A 24009-nucleotide genomic window follows, 5' to 3' on the forward strand; every position below is an offset into this window, starting at 1 on the left:
CCTAGGCAGCTCTGTTTAGCTCTCTGTCACTACTCCCTTGGACACTGTCTGCCAAAGGCAATGGTAACACCCACATGCCAATTTAGACATACATTTTCAGGAAGAGTAACAAAGGAATTGTACAACACAACATTCTGTAAATTCTGCTTCAGAACTGTAAAACTGGGGAAGGGCAGACATTTTTTTTTTTAACTGTGTTTCATTTATTCCATCTAGGCCACTTAGAGTTCGCATGATCAATGACCAACTAATGCTGGTGGAGCGGGCCTTCATCAATCACTTTGCCTTCCCAAATAAACTTTATTACAGGTACTCTATTTTATTAACCAATATTATAGTCAGTACAACAGATCCACCTTCCTGCACGATGACCTCTGCACAGGTCACAGAGCATGTCCATAGAGAACAATGGGGGGGGGGGATGGGGAGAGGGGAATAAATAAAATTTTTAAATCTCTTTTCCACAATTAAGTTACATATATTGTAACAGTTAAATCTTAAGTATTTCTACCTCAAAAACCTTGCCAGATGCTGCACTCAGCTCTCTTCTGGTGCTCAGTGAGAAATAAACATGGCCTGCAGCTCCATTCAACAGGGTTGAATGGAGTGGTCGGACCCCCACAATCTCACATCTCTCATCCTGTGGATAGGGCATAACTACTCCAGATGGGAATACCCCTTTAATCGTCATATTAAAATGTTCAGGTGACCTGCAGCCCTCTAGTTCTAGCTTTCCATATATGACAGGAATTGTAGTTTCGCTACAGCTGGAGGGCCACAGATTCCCCATCTCTGCCTTATCTGGATTATAGTGTGCTTACACAGAGAGATTTATCTGCCAGATTATTGAGGACAACGCCAGGAATGCATTTTAAAAGAGGAGAAATCTCAGTCTTTTCTTTATGACCTGTTCTCGGTTTATAGTCTGGTCCTGGCTTTGGGTTCAATAATGTCAGATAAATCTGTGTATCAACAGAGAAAAAACACAAGTTAGGTCGGAACTACTTATATCACAACACTGTGTAGCTGTTCAGCAACCGGACTCGGCGGAAGGTGGAAAATGTTTGCAGCAATAAAGGTGGTGCTCATACGGGAAAACAACACAATAGGAGCGATAAGTCCAACATCAGTAGAAGGTAAAGGAAACCGCAGCACTCACCGGATGCTGATCTTCTTACTTTATTGTAGCCATAAATATAGGGGTTCAAACCAAGGATTCATACAGGTGAGGGAGGACAGACAAAAAGCTGATATGCACCAATTGTCCGTCCTCCCTCACCTGTATGAATCCTTGGTTTGAACCCCTATATTTATGGCTACAATAAAGTAAGAAGATCAGCATCCGGTGAGTGCTGCGGTTTCCTTTACCTTCTACTGATGTTGGACTTATCGCACCCTAAGTGTATGATTGCCCTCCACAATCTTGAGAATAGGGACCAGCAGTGAGAAGTAGCAGTCAGGGATGCACACCGCTACTTTATCTATTCTCTATGGGAGCTGCTAGGTATAGCCTATTACAGAGATATAGGCTACTATAGTAGCTCCACAGCATGTTTTGCTGCTTTTTCTTCTATATGCTAGTATTGTATTCCAGCCCCACTTGGGCAGCTCTATTTACATCTCTATCATTTCCCCTACAGTCATGTGATCTGGGCATCCCGGAGTTCCGGTTTTGCCACCTTCCCAGGAATTGCAGATGCTTATGCCCAGGCAATTTCCACAGAACTAGCAGAGGACTGGGACCAAGTCCACCACCACATCACTATAGCCGCTACTGCCGTGGACAACGCTGCATCTACTCTGGAAACTGCTGCATCTATTTAAAATTAAAAGCACCCCTCATTATTTTTTACCTTTACAGCACTGTGTATTTCTTCCCAAGTATTAATGTAGTCTATGAATGAATACATGTGGAAAGCTGGTCAGAGATATGTGTGTGTGTAAAACAGCGCTCATGGGTTATGGCTCACATCGGGATGGAGCAGGAGTGTTTGAAACTCTCTAATATAAAATCTGCCTATAAGATTTATAAATCACACCAAAAACAAGATATAGCGCTCTACCATACTGATGCGTTTCATGGCTTCAGTCCGAATACCTGTTATAGTTGTGTTGCTGAACTATGGTAGGTGCAGGCAACGCCCAGGAGTATGCTGGGTGCAGGTAAATGAGAAATAATGTAGCACCATATAATAAAAGCAACTCTTATATGTTGTAGAATACAGAGATGATGCATATACCGCACCTGTTTTCTGGCCGCCAGGTAAGTATTCTGCACTAGTGACCTCTAGTGGACAAAAAACTGCTGTATACAGTAAATGACTACTAATATAAATCAATAAATGTACATTAAGTCCGTCACATAGTTCAAACCCCTAGGGTAGCTGGTGTCCAAATTAAGAATCCAAAAGGCTTCTGGATTCATAACTAGAGATGAGCAAACCGGGTTCGGGTTCAAGTCGATCAGAACCCGAACGTTCGGCATTTGATTAGCGGGGGCTGCTGAACTTGGATAAAGCCCTAAGGTTGTCTGGAAAACATGGATACAGCCAATGACTATATCCATGTTTTCCACACAGCCTTAGGGCTTTATGCAAGTTCAGCAGCCACCGCTAATCAAATGCCGAAAGTTCGGGTTCGGATGGACTCGAGCATGCTCGAGGTTTGCTCATCTCTAGTCATAACGTTCTGTTCCCAGCTGCCACCTCTGGGATTTTTTTGTTACCTTCTCGAAAGCATAGAAAGAGAAATGACTCAAATATCCGCTGTTCAATTCAAGTGTTTTTCCGCTCCTGAGAAATTATCCCCTTTTCTGGTGATATAGACATAGACATGTTAGGCTATTCTTGTTTTATGTTTCCTTGCGGTACAGCCTACAGTTGTGCTCAAAAGTTTAGAATTTTTGCTTTCTTGTCCTTTTTCCAGAGAATATGAATGATAACACAGAAACTTTTTTACCCACTCATGGTTAGTGGTAGTGTGAAGCCATTTATTTTCAAACTACTGTGTTTTTTTTTTTTTTTCCTCACAATGACAACCAAAAACATCCAAATAACCCTGATCAAAAGTTCACATACCCTGGTGGTTCTGGCCTGATAACATGCACAGAAGTTGACACAAATTGACAAAAATTTCAGCCATAACTGCCAGGAAAATTGTTTGGGATGCAAAGAAAAACCCACATACAACATCAGCTGAAATAGAGGAGACTCTGAAAACTAGTGGTGTGGCTGTTTCAAGATGCACAATAAGGAGGCACTTAAACAAAAATGGACTACATGGTCGAGTCACCAGAAGAAAGCCATTACTGCGCCAATGCCACAAAGTGTCTGGCCTACTGTACACCAAACAGCATAGAGACAAGCCTCAGATCTTCTGCAACAAGGTAGTTTGTAGTGATGAGACCAAAATCAATCTTTTTGGCCACAACCATAAACTATACATTTGGAGAGGTGTCAGCAAGGCCTATGATGAAAAGAACACCATTCCTACTATAAAGCACAAAAGGTGGATCGCTGATGTTTTGGGGATGAGTGAGCTAGAAAGGCACAAGAAACTTGGTTAAATGTGAAGAAAAGATTAATGCAGCATGATATCAGCAAATACTGGAGGCAAATTTGCACTCATCAGCCCAGAAGCTGCACATGGGACATACTTAGGCGTTCTAACATGTAAACATTTCAAAACACAAGGCCAAGTCGACCTGTTATTGTCTACAGCAGAACAAAGTGAAGGTTCTGGAGGGGCTATCTCTTGACCTCATTATCATTGAGCCACTCTGGGAAGATCTCAAGCGCACAGTTCACAGTTCAAGACAGCCCAGGAATTTACAGGAACTGGAGGCTTTTTGCCAAGAAAAATTGGCAGCTTTACCATCTGAGAAAATAAAGAGCCTTATCCACAACTACCACAAAATACTTCAAGCTGTCATTGATGTTAGAGGGGGCAATACATAGTATTGTGAGGGTGGCTATAAAGGTGATGTTACTTTGGATAAAAACATTGGCTTCAGCCTTGTCTCTGCTTCTGGAAGAAGGAGAGGAATGCTGGCAGCACGCCAATGAGCACAGCACCTTGAACCTACATCGCTGCCACCATAAAGACGCAAGAAAGAGACACTGTTATATAAACAATTTATGGTTAACAACAAGTTGTGCCAGCTTGACTGCGCAGGACAGGAAACTGCTGACCATCTATAGATTGACCTATCAGAGTTTGATATGTATGTGGTTTGTGACTTGAAACCCCGCCTGTATTGAAAGTTTATATATTTCATGTGAAACCAAATAAAGGATTGAGTGTGCACTCCGAACTCAGCTGAGAGAGGAGGTTATACCATCTTTTTGCCTGGTGTCATGTCCTCGTCGCTAGCGCTCAGCTTACTTAATTTGGACAGGGATAGTCACTTGGGAATAAGGTAGATAAAAAGCAAAAGTGGGGTATGTAAACTTTTGATCAGGGTCATTTGGATGATTTTGCTTATCCCTGTACTGTTGACAGCTTGTTGCCTAGGTTCCCGACCAATGCTCTTAGCTCAGCTCTGAGAGCAGTGGCCGAGCCATGGCATCATTCTAGTGGCTAGGATCCTCAGGAAAGGTAAATATGAATTTTACTATCTTACTCCACTGTTTGATTGTCCAAGGGAGACACAACAATGAACAGCTGATTCAGAAGGGGCACAGCAGTAGCCGAGATAATCTGTAGGTATATAGCTCTCAAATAGTACATTTTCAGAAAAACGTTTATATTTTAAATATGTTTCAGGTCACATAATGTATCAGTGTAGAGTAATCTATTGTCGTAGTCAGAAAAGCAGTCTTAACAGAGACTTCTAGCAGCCAAAGATAGCACATGACATAGAAAATCAATGTGAATTGATCATTTATCATTCACAAAAAGGTTGTAATACAATATTCTACCCCTCCATACCAAGCCAGATCCGTGCAATATTTTTCTTATAAAAATAAAATAATTAAAAATAATAATACAAGATTACAAGACAAGCACAGATTGTGCTTTTATCAACAGGATCTTCCAGTTATGATAGGTATAACCAGGCAAAAGAAATTTCTATTAAATGAAGGTAGTCTATTATATAAAGCACATATGTGGAGGTAACATGCCAATATTACAAGCAGTGTCAAGCAGGTTTCCAAATTTGATCTGTGGACAACAGAGGTAAAAATACAAAAAAAAATAATAAAAAAAAGTAATGGAAGCACTTGGTTCTAGATTGCACGGTTCTTGATCCACTGCAGAGCAACAGACAATTTGTTCTAGGTTAGATAAGTGCAAAATTTTAATCTTGGTAATTTCCAAACTCTGAAATAAAATATTATTATAAAAAAAAGTCATTTGGTACCAGATTTGTACTAACAGGAGAGTCACTCAGTGCTTCCACCCATGTGATCCTGAAAAATTTGTTCTGCATGATGAAGATATTCTGCTGTTCTGCGTCTTACAGCTTCTCTTCTGTCAGGACACTGGTCATCTGGTAGAATAAAGTCATACACAGGTGTCAGTCCAGTACTGAGATAGACAGACAGACAGGTTGCAGTGTTCCTTAAATTCAGGAACATATATTATGTCCTCAATTTTTAGTATCTGTAATGTGGATCTGTATTTTTTGTTAAAATGATGGAAAATAATGTCTGTAACGTCTTCAAAGAATATGGATCCCAAAGACGTTCATTGCTGTAGAGGTCAATTACTGTCCGCACTTGGGTATGTCCGTCATTTTTTGGATCCAAAAAATGACGGACAGTGTGAACAGCCAAATAAAATCAATGGGCCCTAAAAGTGTCTGTAATTACAGACAAACTTACGAAACATGTGAATGTAGCCATGTGAGTATCAGAATTTCTACCTATATCTGATATATACCCAGGAGCCAGAAAATTCCCGGCGATTTTTAGAATTCCGGGTCACTGTAATATAGTAATACCAAAGTAGACAGAATGCTTCATTTGGTGTTTCAAGGAAGCTCACAGCTGGGTTACCCCTGAGAATATTACTAATGGTTGCTGTGAATGTGCTGTTGAGCAGCGCTGCATGGTGCTGAGCCTAAGGGCCCTATTCCACTGGACAATTATCGTTCAGATTATCGTTAAATCGTTCGAATCTAAACGATAATCGTTCGGTTGAAATGCAGTTAACGATTAACGACCGAACGAGAAATCGTTGATCGCTTTATAAGACCTGGACCTATTTTTATCGTTGCTCGTTCGCAAATCGTTCGCGTTGAATAAGACATCGTTCGGTCGTTCGCAATAGATACGAATGCAATAGCGAATAAATAGCGAAGAAAAAACGATCGCAATTACGATCATAAGTAACGATTATCGTTCAATGGAAATGAGTGAACGTTTTCAGGTCTTTCGCAATAGTGGTCGTTTGCGATCGTTAATCGTTAATGATATGCAAATGATAATCGTCCAGTGGAATAGGGCCCTTACAGTACAGGAATGCACAATACCAGCATTCAGACTATTCTCTGCTCGTGTGCGGACATGCAAAGCTATGCTGTGCATTCATACTAGTCTTAAAACACCAATAAAATGTGACTTGATTTTCGCAGTGTCCAGAAAGTAATAGATTACATCTACACAAAACAAAGTAAAAATGAAACGCAAGTTAAAAAAAAAATCAAACCTAGCCCAGCTACAAATGGTGTGCATTATCTATAGATATGTAAAGGCTCACAATAGTGCAGTAAGGGTACAAACCCACACACCGTATACACAGCAGATACGCAACAAATACGCAGCAAATACGCAGCAGATTTGTTGGTACAGATTTGATGCTGTGTTCAGTTATTTAGATATAATCTGCTGCGTTTTTGCTGCGTATTTGCTGCGTGTTTGCTGCGTATTTGCTGCGTATCGCAGCAGTAAATACGCTGCTTATACGGTGTGTGGGTTTATACCCTAAGGCTGGGTTCACACACAGTATATTTCAGGCTGTATTTGGTCCTCATGTCAGGTCCTCATAGCAACCAAAACCAGGAGTGGATTGAAAACACAGAAAGGCTCTGTCCACACAATGGTGAAATTGAGTGGATGGCCGTCATATAACGGTAAATAACGGCCATTATTTCAATACAGAAGCCATTGTATTAAGATAACAGAAAATATTTGCCATTAAATGGCGGCCATCCACTTGATTACAACATTGTGTGAACAGAGCCTTTCTGTGTTTTTAATCCACTCCTGGTTTTGGTTGCTATACAGCCTCAAACATACAGCCTCAAATATACGTAGTGTGAACCCAGCCTAAAGGTGTATTTATAATGAATAATTAATCTGTTTTACTACTCAAACATGATAAAAACAAAAAAAAAAAAGAATCTTTAGGACAAGAAAGTGAACCACCCCTGATGAAGGTAACTACGCAAAACGTGTCGGTTGGTGGTGTGTGAACTAGGACACTGGGCTTTCTACATAAGGGTATGGTATATGTTAACCATATGGTCTGATGCACTAGGTGGGGAAGTACTTGCCCCCTCTATTATATGGCTGTGTTAGCCACAGGCTTGTAGGATGGCAGCTGATACTTTACACTATATATTGCACTAAGCATTGTGTTAGGGTCCTATTACACTGATCGATTTTTAACGATTAACGACTAACGATAAACGATCACAAACGAGATTGTTTCTCGTTAACCTGAAATCGTTCACCATATTACACAGAGCGATAATCGTTAGTTACGATCGTTACTATGATCGTTTATTCCTTCTGATCCCAGAAAAACAATGAACAATGTGCAATTACACTGAACGATTAGTGGAAAAACGCGGAACTTGAGCGAACGAACGTGGAATTACAGCAAACGATTAGTGAATGATTAACAATAATTTTAGGTTCAGATCTAAATCAACGTCATACGAACGATTTTTCGATCGTTGCCCGCAATTACACAGAATCATTATCGTTTAAATTCGAACGATTTCACAATTTTTCGCACGATAATCGTCCCGTGTAATAGGGCCCTTTCTCTTGTCTACCATATTGTATTTGCCTTCATGTAGTTCAGCCACTGCCCTTTCTTTCCTAAGGATTCTGTATGTTTTTATCATGTTTAGTTGTAATGAAGATGGCATTTGTAGTTGTTAGGTGCTATTGGGACTACGGATTATCTGAGGGATATTTCAGGTACAGTCACCTTTCACTCCTTTTAACAAGATGTCCACAGCATTACGGAAGAGTCTAAAGGCTTCTGGGTAATCTCCAGCCGACTCTCGCTCCATTGCCTTCTGGACTTCAGCAGTGGCCTGTGAAAGATACAATGCTCCATCTTCTTCTGTGACAGGAAGGGCGGGCATCAGCTCTTCTGCTTCACATCGCAAAGACAGCAGGTTCAAAGAGGACTCAGTCTCCACCAACGCACCATCTACATTTACAGCAATACAACAAATATCATCCAGGATTATATACAATATCACCATAAGTAACAACCCCTTAAAGGGGTTATTCAGAGGAAATCTTTTTCTTTCAAATCAACTTGTGTCAGAAAGTTATATAGATTTGTAATTTACTTCTATTAAAAAATCTCAAGTCTTCCCATAGTTATTAGCTGCTGTATGTCATGCAGGAAGTGTTTTATTTTTCAGGCTGACACAGTGCTCTCTGCTGACATCTCTGGCCGAGACAGGAAATGTCCAGAGCAGGAGAAGTTTCCTATGGGGATTCCTTAGGGGCCTATTCCATGGAACGATAATCGGCCGAATCGGCCCGATTCGTCCGATTATCGCTCTGTGGAATAGAGAAAGCGATCAGCTGATGATCGTGTCATCGTCTGATCGTTTATTTAGGCCCAAACCTAAAATCATTGGTCACCCACCGCACAGCGCTTCATGGAATAGCGGTGCGCAGCGGACGACGGACGATTTGAGAAGCAGCATACATTACCTAGAAGGGATTCTCCTCCGCTCAGTCTTCCTCCCCAGGTTCGCAGCGCAGCATCAGCTTCTGTGCGGCCTGACTGAGCTGTCAGACCGCTCAGCCAATCACTGGCCATGACCGCCGTGGACAGTGATTGGCTGACCGGTCTGACAGCTCAGTCAGGCCGCTCCGGAGTTGATGCTGCGAAGCGGGACCCGGGGAGGAAGACGGAGCGGAGGAGAAGCCCTTCTAGGTAATGTATGCTGCAAGGACATCGGTAACTGTGTCCCTGCAGCCCTTGCTAAACGATCATCGGGCCGTGGAACAGGCCCAGTAAACGAGCGCTGATCTAGCAGATTGGCGCTCGTTTACACTGTTGATCGGGCCCGTGGAATAGGGCCCTTAGGCTGCAATCTTCATTCTGACCCAATCTACAGTATACAACCTGCTCCAGGAAAACAAGGCGGACAGCGCTCTGTGCAGTTCTGTGGGGTTCTTGGGAATACCAATCCAAGACTAAACAAGTGCCTTAGCAAGAATAGACTCTCACCTAAAGCCACGTGGGTATTTTGCATATCACCAACAATGTAGGAAATAGTGTATTTAGGAAAAGAATGAAGGCAACTCAGAACTTTCTGGTTGTCAATGAGGGGGACCATCGATAGCTGTATTTGCAGAGAAACAATGTGATTAACTATAAATCCAGTGCGGCCATTAAGTCTTCAGTATGTTGTATTAAAATCTATTATAAATAATTAATTTAAATGTGAACTATCAGCAGGTTAGACAAATCTAACCTGCTCATAGTCCCCTATAGTGCCCAGGACGCCGAGAAGGAAGGTATGTGTGTTACCTTCCTTCTCAGCGACACTCACACACTGTTAGCTGGGGTAAACTCCTCTTCGGAGCACTGTTCCGGCTCACCCCCTCTATTGATTATCATTAGAAGGGGAGGGCTGGATGATGCAGCAGTGCTCCCAACAGTGCTCCAGGGCTGGAGTTTACTGCGACTAACAGGGCAAGACCGGCACCAAGGAGGAAGGTAACAGACATACCTTCCTCCTCAGCGTCTTCAGCGCTATAGGGGGCTATCAGCAGGTTAAAACCATCTAACTTGCTGAGTTGCCCTTTAAAAGAAAAATGTAAAAATGAGTAAAATACGAGCTCCAGATTGTGTTAAGAGTGTAAACTTCCTATATCATATACTGCATACAGCTGGTTCATTAGCACTCAGGCCAAGACAATCATTATGAGATATAAAAAGAAATATGCACCCAAAACCCAGGGGCGACTGAATTTATGGACCAGGGGAAGTAAATAGGGGCTGGATAATGCAAAGCAGTATGCCTCCATGTGATGCTGATCCTGTGTATGCAAGATGGCTGCTTTGTATTATTCACCCCTTATCCTGCCTTATCACCTTGCTGTATACATGATCTGATAAAGGGAGTTTACAATCCCTAAACGTATTACCTGTCGCTAATGTATCCGTGGAGATGTTACTGGCAGCACTGGATTTATAGTCCATCATGCTATTCCTCTCTGTATACAGCTTTCAGGCTTGTCTTGTGTATATATCCTTTCCAGTAATACTTGCTGGATGTGAGCTCTCAGCTGCCATTACTAGCTCTCAGGAATAAAAAATACCTACCTCCCTGTGATACATTACCCTTCTCATAGAGTCCTTTGTGATCTCCTCTCCCCTGGGCCAAGGCAACATTCCAGTGCAGAGAGCAGTTAAAGGTAGATCTGAGGGCTACATGAGTTACAAACCCCACAGAGTGTGTAGCTGTGTATTGGAATAATAGTCAGTGACGTACCACAAAGATTTAAACAGCTCTCCCGGCATCATATTGATACATAATGCCAGGAGGTCTGTTATTCCACTACACAGCCTCAAACTACACAGACCCCACACAGTCAATGGACTGGTTCATGGACTGATCACTTTGTTTTGCCTTTCTAACAAATCCTTTATCGGCCACTAATCTCCCTTTGTAACAGGATGGATGGCCTATAAATAATCCAGGGATCATGCAATGGTGAACTCTGGTATGCTTCTACAAGATTGCGTTCATTTACTGATGTAAAATTGGAACTGGTACTTCTCCCTGCTGTGTGCGCTAGTCACAAGGCCAATCTGGGGGAATATCACATCTACAACTACCTGTGCGTGTCATCTCTCAGCTTCTCATTTAGTGTTATTAGTGCCCTAACCATAAGGTTCCATATAAGAAAGGCACACCGCCTAGATCACTGCCATATTGGATGTGCCAGAGCACCTTGAGCTTGACTACTTTACCCTCTCCTACCTTTGATGTAATTTGGAGGTTCTAGCAGGGGTGGACCTGGATCTGTAGGGGAGAAAAAAAAAAAAAAAAAAAAAAAAAAAAAAGACTTCCACCTAGCCATTAATAAGGGGACAGATATGGCAGCCAGATCTACCTCACATCCAGCGCAGTATTTATAGTCTATATTTGTTGGTATTGTCTGTAACCATTGTTGTTACTGCTTACATAGATATGTAGCCTTGTACGCAGTTAGGTAAATCTTTAATAGCTGACAGTTTCCCTTTAAACTATGTTATATTAGTATTACCCTCTAAGCCCAGGGGAGGGGCAACTCTCCAGCCATGGCTCCCTCGAGGTTTCCTCCACAGGGGTTTTTTTTCTCACCTAAGTGCTGGAGGGTGACTCTTTGTGAGTGGGGGTCTGCCGTTTTCAGTGTTAGTGTGATTTTAAATAAAATTTGTGACCACTTGACACCTGATTATAATGTGCTGTGCAGGGGCGTAGCTAGGATTCAAGGGGCCCCATAGCAAAAAACTGTATGGGCCATATATATATATATATATATATATATATATTATACACACACACACACACACACACATACACATACATACTCGGTGATGTGGCCAAAAAAATAATTCTCTTGTGGCCAGAGGCAGAATTCTATGGTTATGTACATAGGTGCAGGAACACACTATCTTTTGCTTAACCCTTTATTTACTGCAGTGTGTAAGTGACCCAGTGTTCTCTTGCATGCTGCAACACAAAAAAGGGTTAGTACAGAAGATAATTAGCTCTGATAACCCCTGACCTCTGCAGGAACTCAGAGAACAGAGGTCAGAGGTTATCAGAGTAGTCAGGCAGAGAGCTAATTGTCTTCTGTATTAACCCTTTTTTTGTTTTGCAGCATGTTAGAGAACACTGGGTCACTTACACACTGCAGTAAATCAGGGGTTAAGCAAAAGGACACAGGAGGCTCTTATCTTCCCTGGGCCCCCTCCCTCCACGGGCCCCATAGCAACCGCCTTCCCTGCCTCTATGGTAGCTACAGCACTGGTGCTGTGTATTTAGTGTATTTATTTAAGTCATAAAGTGGGACATCTGCCTGCTACATAGAACAACAACCTGCACAATGGGTGCATTTCTACCCCCTCTCTGACAGCATGGAGCAGTGGACGGTACAGCTCCTTGATGTGTGTGCTTTTCAATGGATTAAAAGGACACTAAAATCTTGAAAAAAAAAACATGTATTGCAATGTTTAACTATATGTATAATTGCAAGTTTGTTTTTTTTATAAGGGACACTTCAATGCTAGCATAAACACCACCATAGATACACATCATATATTACATAAATGTATAACATCAGAATACATGGGCTGCCAACCAGAAGGGTGTGAAATCTATGGGTACATTAAGTAAGAGGAGGAACCTGATACAACACTATGATGATCTTATTGCCATTTAATTCCTGTAAAGATTTTCTTTACTAGCACAATCGATACTCAGTAAATTTTGGCCTATATACTGGAGAGACTCAGGATGGGCATTTATCTATATCAGCTCATCATATGATATCAGATATCTGATGTTCTGCCCTCTTTCCGGGATAGCATGGGAGCCATTCTATTCATGCATATTACTAAATTACTCAAAGTAACATTCCCTATAGTAGAAGGGCAAACTAACCATTACCATTCAGGACAGTTTGTGATGTTAGTAGCATATAAAAAGAAATGTATACCTTCTGCATAGCAAGGGTCAAAGAGTGCCAAGTCATTGGGAGCCAACGTTTTTGGAGCTGGAGATGCACTTGTTGTCTCCTCCTCTCCTGTCTGGCATATATCTTCAGTCAGATCAAACAGTAAATCAAACTGACTTGGTTCTGCAAGAAATAACCTACATTATGGGGGGGTCTGTCTGGTTGAATAATCTCTTTGTCAAATACCCTACTACACCCAATACACTTACCTGTACTACTGAGGGTCTCCTGGAATTCAGACAACACTTCTGTCTCTGCCTCATCAAAGCTGTCTAACTCTTCTTTTAGTTCTGTAGAAGAACTTCTTACTGGTTGTGGGATTAAAGGAGGAGGCAGCACTACTATATCTGCCGAGTCCGGACCATCTGATCGCATTGTGACCTCTCCTGTCTGGTGATAGAACACAGACAACACCATAGAAGAATATACAAGAATGTACATAAGTAGTCATGAATTATTAACCTATTTATAAAGGTCTCACCCTGAAGAACTCCTTTAATTGTGGACTATTATTGAGGGCTGTGATATTCACGGTAAACCTCAGCATATCTTCTGCAGCTTGCCTCCGTTCTTCTATAACAGGAGCTTCGAAACGTCCTGGAAAATGGGCACCACAAATACTGAACACAGGTATATACAAATCACATAATCTTAAAAAAAAAAAAAAAAATCACTGGCTGGAGAGCTACAAGTTTGGGAAACACGCAGCCAGAAGTAGACAGCTCCATACATTGTGTAGTGGTCATGCTGGGTTACTGCACCTCAGCTACTATTGAAATGAATGCATGCATGGTTGCTAGAAAGCATACTGAACTGTGTGCCTCTGGTTCCATTTGCTGTGTGCACCATGGCTCTGGCAACCAGCTGATCGGCAGGGGTAACAGGTGTTGGACCCCCACTGATCAGATAATGTATTCTCCTAAGTATAGCCCATGAATAAAGTCTCAGAAGAGTTTACATTTCCTCAAACAGCCTACACAAAAAAAGGACAAAGATCATCTGGGATATTGGCATGGCAAAGTTACCATGATCTTACTACAACTCACCAAAAACCTGAGCACGGGGAAACGGAGGGAATTCCTGAGTACGCTGGAAGAGATTTCTATGGGTATACAAGAGTTCTCCATGAAGTTTCTTGAAGTCACTGTAGCGTTTCCAAACCACAATCTAAAAGAGAATTCCATTACATAATAAGAGAACTAAGAAGGTAAAATCCTGTGATTTCCAGAGTTTCTAGTACATAGTTTCATAAATTGTAGCGCCCTCTACGTTGAAATATTGTGAACACAGACTTCCTTCCATCACCCATAACCGGCTATGTGCACATTAAGGGTGCGTTCACACCTACAGGATCTGCAGCAGATCTGCTGCAGATTAGATGATGCAGATTTGGTGCGGTGTTCAGTTAATTAAATGAAATCTGCTGCGGATCCGCAGCAGAAAATAAGCTGCGGATTCGGTAAGTGTGAACGTACCCTAAAGGAGTATTCCAAGATATGATATTCCACAGGATAGGGGACAAGTAAGAGATTGCGGGGTCCGACCTCCATACCCCCTGGTGATCTCCATATTGGCCCCTGCTCCTTTGTCTTGAATACAGCCACGGGTATGGCACGCAACCGACTGCTCTATTCATTCCTGTGAAGCCACCAGAAAGCGGAGTACAGCACTCAGCTGTTTCCGTAGGCTCCATAGAGAATGAACAGAGCAGCAGGTCAAGTGCCGTACCCGCGGCTCTATTCAAAACAAAGGAGCAGGGGCCAATATGGAGATGCGAAAGAACACTGCAGAGACACCATCACATGTCTCGACGTCAGTGAACTAGCCATGGAACTAGGAAGGAACAACCAAGCCAAAGGCATTCTCCAGTCAAGGAAACCACCTCAGCAAGGTATCCATCCACAGACAGCTGTTTCAGGGTTTTTGCCCCTCATCAGTGTGGAGTAGGTTTCTGGCTAGTGGGAGCAATGACTAGTAAGTGCATGCAAAAAGACGCTGGTTGACCTCAGGGAGATCAACCAAAACACCGCAGAGACACCATCACGTGTCTCAACGTCAGTGTATTCTAGAACATTGCCCCCTGGGAAATCAAATATGCGAAAGAACACTGCAGAGACACCATCACATGTCTCGACGTCAGTGAACTAGCCAGACCTTCCCTCCGGGAAGGAACAACCAAGCCAAAGGCATTCTCCAGTCAAGGAAACCAACTAAGCAAGGTATCCATCCACAGACAGCTGTTTCAGGGTTTTTGCCCCTCATCAGTGTGGAGTAGGTTTCTGGCTGGTGGGAGCAATGACTAGTAAGTGCATGCAAAAGGACGCTGTTTGACCTCAGGGAGATCAACCAAAACACTGCAGAGACACCATCACGTGTCTCAACGTCAGTGTATTCTAGAACATTGCCCCCTGGGTGGTTTCCTTGACTGGAGAACGCCTTTGGCTTGATTGTTCCTTCCCGGAGGGAAGGTCTGGCTAGTTCACTGACGTCGAGACATGTGATGGTGTCTCTGCAGTGTTCTTTCGCATATTTGATTTCCCAGGGGGCAATGTTCTAGAATACACTGACGTTGAGACATGTGATGGTGTCTCTGCTGTGTTTTGGTTGATCTCCCTGAGGTCAACCAGCATCTTTTTGCATGCACTTACTAGTCATTGCTCCCACTAGCCAGAAACCTACTCCACACTGATGAGGGGCAAAAACCCTGAAACAGCTGTCTGTGGATGGATACCTTGCTGAGGTGGTTTCCTTGACTGAAGAACGCCTTTGGCTTGGTTGTTCCTTCCCGGAGGGAAGGTCTGGCTAGTTCACTGACGTTGAGGCATGTGATGGTGTCTCTGCAGTGTTCTTTCGCATATTTGATTTCCCAGGGGGCAATGTTCAAGAATACACTGACGTTGAGACACGGGATGGTGTCTCTGCGGTGTTTTGGTTGATCTCCCTGAGGTCAACCAGCGTCCTTTTGCATGCACTTACTAGTCATTGCTCCCACTAGCCAGAAACCTACTCCACACTGATGAGGGGCAAAAACCCTGAAACAGCTGTCTGTGGATGGATACCTTGCTGTGGTGGTTTCCTTAATATGGAGATGGGCGGGGTGTATGGAGGTCGGATCTGTCCACTATGGGCCCTATTCCACGGGACGATTATCATTCAAATCTAAGCGATAATCGTTCGGTTGAATAGCAGTCAATGATTAACGAACGAACAAGAAATCGATCGTTTAATAAGACCTGGACCTATTTTTATTGTTGCTCGTTCGCAAATCGATTGCACTGAATAAGACGTCATTTGGTCGTTCGCAGTAATAACGAACACAATAGCGGCGACAAGACGACTGCAAGAACGATCATAAGTAACGATTATCGTTCTATGTAAATGGGTGAACGATTTCAGGTCTTTCACAATAGCGGTCGTTTGGATTGTTTATCGATAACGATTATGCAAGCGATAATCATCCTGTGGAATAGGGCCCTATCTCTTGTCCCCTATCCTGTAGATAGAAAAGAAGGGATCAGACCTGTACTCCCTTCATTCTCAGGATGGGAGGGGATTCTAAAGGTAGTGATGGGTTAGGACTTTACAAATGGTGACTAATGCTGTACACACTACATCTCTGCTACATGGTGTATGACTGTATTACACACACGTGTAACATGTCACCAGTGAGCGGACATTACGACTGCAATGTATATAATGGATATATTACCTCTTTAGCATCCTGAGGGTTCTTCTTTGATATAAACTGTGGAAAATGAAATATAATATAAATAATCAATGTATATAATATATATAGTCATAGTATATATAGACACAGAAACAGAGAAACACATCAGTTCAGTAAGCTTCTGGTTAGGTCACAGATTTTGTGGCTTTGAGGAATTTGACGTGGCCAAAAACAAAGGATCTCAGATCTCGGGAAAACCGAGGGGTCTTTATTCTGAGGATCAGTGAGGTCTAGTGATATTCCATCATACACTATGTTGGAATATTTTCAGTATTGGCCATCAATATCTGACCAGTGGGGTCTGACACCAGGCCCCCCTGCTGAAGTGCTGTATTTTGTACAGTCTGACACAGTGCTCTCTGCTGCCACTTCTGTCGGCGACAGGAACTGTCCAGAGCAGGAGAGGTTTCCTATGGGGATTTGCTACTGATCTGGACAGTTCCTGTCATGGACAGAGGTGGCAGCAGAGAGCACTGTGCCAGACTGGAAAGAATACACAACTTCCTGCAGGACATACAGCAGCTGACAAGTACTGGACAACTAGAGATTTTTAAATAGAAGTAATTTAAAAATCAATATTACTTTCTGACACCAGAATTTCTTTTTTTGCTGGAGTACCCCAGCTCTGTTCTCTGTGAGGGTGCGACAGATCTGGCCACAGCTGCTCAGCAAGGGTGCTAGGTGTCAGGCCCCACTGGTCAGATACTGACTACCCATGCGGAGGATAAGCCATCACTTCACATTACACAAAAAAAAAGACCCTGGAAAAACCCCTATAATAGTAGGCGTTAAATAAGTTAAAAAACATAATCTAATCTACAATATAAGATTTTTTTAATAACTGGACATGCACTCGCCTTCCCTGCTGGTTGTCTCCATTCAGCAGTATACTGCCTGAGAAGCATCGCTATGGTCATGTGTTTGTCATCTCCCCCCAGCCTGATCTCCAGTAACTGCTCATGTGAGGGGATCAGCAGCACAAAGCCGCCACTGCCGCCACCTATGTCTCCTACTACACAGGACTCTCTTCCCAATACTACAGGTGTAAATTCTGCTTTCTATGTTGTAGCTTTCACTTGATCTATAAATATTTGCATTTAAAGGGGCTGAACCAGATAACTAGAATGCTCCTATTTTTACATCTGGAACCTGAACTCTTCCTGGCACCCTCACCATTACCTGTAATGTCCCCAGCTTCTTGGCTTATATTGCTGCTACCCTGTATATTCAGGGGGGGCACTACCCAATATAGTCAGGAGGCAACAATATCTGCCCCCTCCACCTGGACCACTGATCCCTATAGACCAGTCATCCCTATAAACCGCTGATCCCTATAGACCAGTCATCCCTATAGACCAGTCATCCCTATAGACCACTGATCCCTATAGACCACTAATCCCTATAGACCACTGATCCCTATAGACCAGTCATCCCTACAGACCACTGATCCCCAACCTGTGGCTCCTCAGCTGTTCCAAACTACAACTCCCATCAGTACCTGAATGATGTTAGCTGTAGTAGTGCACCAGCTGGAGAGCCAAAGGTTGTGGAACACTCTGTAGATTATAGTAGTTGAGCAATGGCTATTGAGTTACCACCCTTCCCCAGGACGATGTCTCTCCATGCAGCACAATGGGAGGTGGTGTACACTGACAGCGCTGTGTCATTACTTACTTCAGCTATGACCTTGTACTCTGTAAACCCCTTGGGATTAGTCCGGGTCTCGGTCACGTGATACCTCCGGTCATACTGATCCCGGACAGCCCGGGACATTATAGGATCGATGTCGCTGTCACTTCTGCCCCTTTAAGAAAGCATATACCTCACGTGATGCTAGAGCGCACGCGCATTAACTGCACAGTGCCAACCAGCACTTACGTAGCGGGTAGCATTGCTCGCAAAGTGAAAGTTGGCTTCCGCCAACCAACAGGATGTACGCATGCGCATCACTTATTCCAAGGCAAAGGACATAAAAACTCTATACGGGGTTTTTAGGCGTCCAGTTGTTGCATACGTCGGACAATGTATGGAGCGTCAGGATAACGATTTATTGGGAAGGAAGTGTTACTATTGATATGAAGTATGGACGTGGGTGTGGCTTTTGTATGGCTGGGGGCGGGGTTTGGGTGTAAAAGCAGAACTCTGATATATGCAATGAAAACGCAGACTGTAATGGTGTGTGATGACTGCAAATCTTATAAACTCCCAGTATAATGTTCATTTCTGCTCATACATCCTCCATGGCAATGTTCACATTTTGGTGAAACGCACCCCATTGTTAGTAATGGGAATATTCCCGCAGCTCACACAGCTGTGAATCATGGTGTATACCATATATCAGGGGTCTCCAAACCTTTTACACAGGGGCCAGTTAACTGTCCCTCAGACCGTCGGAGAGCCAGACTATAAAAAAAAATAATATATATATATATATAATCAAATCCCAATGCAAAATGCCCCCCCATATGAAAGGGGTTATCCAGTGCTACAAAAACATGGCCACTTTCTTTCAGAGACAACACGACTCTTGTCTCCAGTTCAGGTGCGGTTTGCAATTAGGCTCCATTCACTTCAATGGAACTGAGCAGAAAAACCCGCCCAAGCTGGAGACAAGAGTGATGCTGTCTCTGGAAGAAAGTGGCCATGTTTTTGTAGCGCTGGATAACCCCTTTAAGAGCATCCCTCTTTCTTTCTACCCCTCACCCAGCCCCCACTCAACCCCTCACTCCCCCTTCATCCCCTCAACCAGCCCCCCCCTCACTCCCCCTTCATCCCCTCAACCAGCCCCCCCCTCACTCCTTCACACCCTCAACCAGCCCCCCCTCACTTCCCCTTTACACCCTTAACCAGCCCCCTTACTCCCCCTTCACACCCTCAACCAGCCCCCCCTCACACCCTTAACCAGCCCCCCCCCTCACTCCCCCTTTACACCCTCAACCAGCCCCCCCTCACTCCCCCTTTACACCCTCAACCAGCCCCCCCTCACTCCCCCTTTACACCCTCAACCAGCCCCCCCTCACTCCCCCTTTACACCCTCAACCAGCCCCCCCTCACACCCTCAACCAGCCCCCCCTCACTCCCCCTTTACACCCTCAACCAGCCCCCCCTCACTCCCCCTTTACATCCTCAACCAGTCCCCCCAGTCCCTCAACCAGTTCCCCCTCACTCCCCCTTTACACCCTCAACCAGCCCTCTCACCCCCCTTCCCATTTTTAACTCCCCCCCCCCTCACTCCCCCTTCCCACCCTCAATCATTCCCCCCCCTCACTTCACGTTCACCCCCCTTCCCATTTTTAACTTCCCCCTCACTTCACCTTCACCCCGTCATGCACCCCAGGCCCTCCCGCAGGAATACTCACCATCACCAAGTGCTATCTCTTCTGCTTGGAGGAGGCAGCTCTGTCAGGATGACAGTGAGGCAAGCCGAGCACAGTATGTTCACGTCTCGTTTTTGGCCCCACGTCGGGCTACACGTCAGGAATTAGTGATAAAAGGATGCTGACGTGCGGCCGACGGCCACTTTGACTTAAATGAGCAGGACAGAGTCATTTTGTGACTACGTTCTGCTCATTTGCTCGACGTACACTGCTTTTGAGTCCAGCACAAAAGCAGTGTACGTCGAGCAAATGAGCAGAACGTAGTCACAAAATGACTCTATCCTGCTCATTTAAGTCAAAGTGGCCGTCGGCCGCACGTCAGCATCCTTTTATCACTAATTCCTGACGTGTAGCCCGACGTGGGGCCAATAACAAGATGTGAACATACGCTCCTCATGCACGGCGCACATGCAATGTAACTATCACTTGCACTCGACCTGTGGGAGGATACCTGCTGTTGGCGCTGGCGCGGTATCAATTCGCTCCTCTCACTGACCGCCGATGAGAGAGATGCCCCTTCCTTGCGGCGGGGGCCGGCCATATATCGGACCCCTGCCATATATCGTTTTTTTTGTCTAGCACACAAAATGGCTGAAAAAGTAACATCACTTATTCCAGGTCTATTGCTCTGGACTATGGTTAGCCCTAGAGATGAGCGAATTTACATTACATTTGATCTCAGTGCCGCTTCTCACTGGTTGCCAGGAAAAGCTGGATTCAGTTCTGGGAAACTGGAAAAAGTAGCGGCAAGGAGATCAAAGGCAGCTGGCGGATTAGCCGAGTGCCGAGCAAACAGAGCGCTTCACTTTGTAATGTAAATTCACTCATCTCTGTTGCCCCATTGACTTTCTTTCTCAGCACAAGCCAGGATCTGATCGCATAAGGCAATGATCGCCAACCTCTGGCTCTCCCGCTGCAGAGCCATACAGTGTTTGGGTATATGCACACGGAGTAATTGTTGCTGAAAACTCTGTGTGGAATCTGCCGCTCTTCCCTCTCCCCTGGCTCCATTATATGTTCGGGCGTATTCTGTCGTCCACCGAAAGAATTGACATATAACGGAGTCGGCGGAGATGGAAGTGGGAGGGGAAGAGAGGTGGATTCCGCAGTTTTTGGCAACAATTACTCTGTGTGCATATACCTTTTAAAAGGAGCGTGAATTCTCATTTCAAACTGCTGACACTGTTAGATAGCTGTTAGGTCAGGGAGACACCTGGTACCTTTCATATATCAGTCTGTGCTTCCAGAACATAGAAAACTCCTTTTAGGGTGCGTTCACACCTACAGGATCCGCAGCAGATTTGATGCCGCGTTCAGTTATTTAAATGAAATCTGCTGCGGATCCGCAGCGATTCGGTAAGTGTGAAAGTACCCTTATTCTCCGGTGCAGAGCCTTTTCCAAGCTTCTCATCTGGTGCAGGCTGGAACACCTCCTCACTCTCCCTCCCATACCTGACCCTGCTTGAGATGTTTCCAGATGGTGGCTTTTAAGCTTGAAGCAGATCCCAGGAGCTTGGGAAAGAAAAAAAGAAAATTGCTTTTCTATGATCTAGGGACATGAATAGATACATGAAAGGTACCATGTGTCTCCTTCACCTAAAAGTGTCAGCAGTGTAAACCATGAATTGTAGAGAACAGACTCATTTTAAAGGGTCAATGTGCTTATGAAAAAACAACTTTTGACTTTGTCCAGGTCTGAGAGTTCAGATCGTGAGAACGAACAGGAAGTCCATGCTCAGCATGGTCCTCTCCCAGCTCTGTCACGTGATGAGCCCAACTCTTTTTAATGAGAAGCTGGAGGCTTGGGCAGTGAAATGGCAAATGAAGTTTAATGTGGATAAATGTAAGGTTATGCACTTGGGCCATAAAAATAATAAGTACAGTTATGTGCTAAATAATAAAACACTGGGTCAAACTACTTCCGAAAAGGACCTGGGGGTATTGGTGGACGGTAAACTCAACTTTAGTGATCAGTGCCAGGCAGCAGCTGCCAAGGCTAATAAAATAATGGGATGCATCAAAAGAGGTATAGATGCTAAAGATGAGAACATAGTTTTGCCTCTTTATAAATCACTAGTCAGACCACATATGGAATACTGTGTACAGTTTTGGGCACCGGTATATAAGAAGGACACAGCTGAACTGGAGCGGGTGCAGAGGAGGGCAACAAAGGTCATTAAGGGAATGGGTGGGTTACAGTACCAGGACAGGTTATCAAGCTTTAGGTTATTTACGCTAGACAAAAGACGTCTTAGGGGCGATCTGATCACAACGTACAAATATATGAATGGACAGTACAGAGGTCTTTGTAGTGATCTTTTTACTCCTAGGTCTGTAACCATGACAAGGGGGCATGCTCTACGTCTAGAGGAAAGAAGATTTTATCATCAGCATCGACGCGGCTTCTTTACTGTACGAGCAGTAAGACTGTTCAAGGGAGGCCTGGATGCTTTTCTTGAACAATATAATATCACAAGTTATGGGCATTAGATTTCCAGTTAATGATGATCCAGGGATTATTCTGGTTGCCATTGGAGTCGGGGGGGAGTTTTCTCCCTGTGGTGGGGTGGTTGTCGTCTGCCTCATAGGGGTTTTTGCCTTCCCTGGATCAACACAGTAGGGTTTCCCTAGGTTGAACCTGATGGACTCTTGTCTTCTTTCAACCTTATTTACTATGTTACTATGTAATGACACAGAGAGGGAAGTGAACTGCATAGTCCTCATCAGCTTATTCTCTTGATTGGCCAGGGTGTGAACACTCAAACCCGAACCAATCGAAATTTTTGACATGTCTCTATGACAAACAAAAACAAGTGTCAGGATTCACCGCATATACTCCCTCCAGCGTACACATGATACAAACATGTTCTAAAGTTTTGTTTTTAATAAAAAATTTGATTCTTAGCACACCATTTGATCAAACAGAATGTACCAACTCATCACGTTGAGGTGAACTCCACAGAGTTGGTCCCTATACTAGCAATGTATTACACGGGCCGATTGGGGCCCGATAATACCTGTAAATGAGCAGCGATCTGCTAGATCGTCGCTCGTTTACTGGACCTATTACACAGTCCGATAATCGTTAAACAAGGTCTGCAGAGAGATCGTTACCGATGTCTTTGCAGCCCTTCTTTACCTATCCACGTTCCAGGGCTGCTGCTGCGGTCTTCTTCTCCACGGGTCCCGCGCGCTCTAACTTCAGAGTGGCCTGTCAGCTGACAGGCCGCTCAGCCAACCACAGGCCGGGACCGCCCGGCCTGTGATTGGCCGGGCGGCCTGGCAGGTGACAGGCCACTCTGAAGCTAGAGCGCGCAGGACCCGGGTAGAAGACGACGGCAGCAGCAGCCCTGGAGCGTGGATAAGTAATGTATATCGTCAGTCGCAGGCCGTGCACCGCTATTACACGTAGCGATGCGCAGTCGGCGCCTGCTGAAAATAGGTCAGAACCTATATCAACGATCAGCCGATAATCGTTGTCATCGGCTGATCGTTGTATTTATTACATGGAGCGATAATCGGCCGAATCGGGCCGATTATCGTTCCGTGTAATAGTACCCTTAGTGTAGAAAACTGGGCATACAGAATCCAACAAAAAACTCTGTGTAAAACACTCACAGGAGCTGGGTGGAGTGCATGGCTAAAAGGAGGTAGTCACAACCCCCCACATGTAACACAAAAACAAATGAATAGCCAGCACTCCACTCACACTTGTTCACACTGTGCAGTTTTCATGCTGCCATGGTAAATAGTCAAAAGCAGAAAATTGCTGCAGCAACCTGCAAGTGTCAGGGCTCACCGCTTATACACCCTCCAGCATACACATGTTAAAAAACTGTTCTAAAGTGTTTTGTTTTTTAAAATAAAAAATGAGGTGTCTCGGACATTAAAAGTTTTTTTTTTTTTTTTTTACAACAATAGTGACACTTTAAAGCAAGGTTAAAACTCACCTTCAGGGTACAAACACACA

General features: G+C 44.1%; 2 protein-coding genes across 2 annotated transcripts in view; one reads left to right on the forward strand and one right to left on the reverse strand.

Annotated features, from left to right (window-relative positions):
- Positions 1-1858, forward strand: part of NAALADL1 (N-acetylated alpha-linked acidic dipeptidase like 1) — a 38503-nt gene extending 36645 nt beyond the window's left edge. The window contains exons 18-19 of the mRNA XM_069965506.1: positions 217-309; positions 1641-1858. Coding sequence (XP_069821607.1) covers positions 217-309; positions 1641-1824 — 277 coding nt within the window. The 3' untranslated portion in view covers positions 1825-1858. The remainder of the gene's footprint in view (positions 1-216; positions 310-1640) is intronic.
- A 2178-nt stretch (positions 1859-4036) lies between these two features.
- Positions 4037-18495, reverse strand: SNX15 (sorting nexin 15). Its single transcript, XM_069965513.1, has 8 exons — positions 18337-18495; positions 16645-16680; positions 13982-14102; positions 13417-13532; positions 13145-13325; positions 12918-13058; positions 8164-8391; positions 4037-5491 (listed from the first exon to the last, which is right to left on the reverse strand). Exons 1-8 carry the CDS (start codon positions 18433-18435, stop codon positions 5385-5387), a joined length of 1029 nt encoding a protein of 342 aa, XP_069821614.1. The 5' UTR covers positions 18436-18495; the 3' UTR covers positions 4037-5384.
- Between the last annotated feature and the right edge of the window lie 5514 nt (positions 18496-24009).

The sequence above is a fragment of the Dendropsophus ebraccatus genome, chromosome 4 (genome assembly GCF_027789765.1).
Source record: "Dendropsophus ebraccatus isolate aDenEbr1 chromosome 4, aDenEbr1.pat, whole genome shotgun sequence".
Classification (NCBI taxonomy): Eukaryota; Metazoa; Chordata; class Amphibia; order Anura; family Hylidae; genus Dendropsophus; species Dendropsophus ebraccatus.

Excerpts from the sequence above, each read along its gene's own strand:
- SNX15 (XM_069965513.1), bottom strand. The coding sequence starts at position 18,435 with ATGTCCCGGGCTGTCCGGGATCAGTATGACCGGAGGTATCACGTGACC. Across the intron at positions 16,681-18,336 it reads AGTACAAGGTCATAGCTGAA|TTTATATCAAAGAAGAACCC; the intron begins GTAAGTAATGAC and ends CATTTTCCACAG. Across the intron at positions 8,392-12,917 it reads TGACCCTTGCTATGCAGAAG|ATGGTGCGTTGGTGGAGACT; the intron begins GTATACATTTCT and ends CTGTAAATGTAG.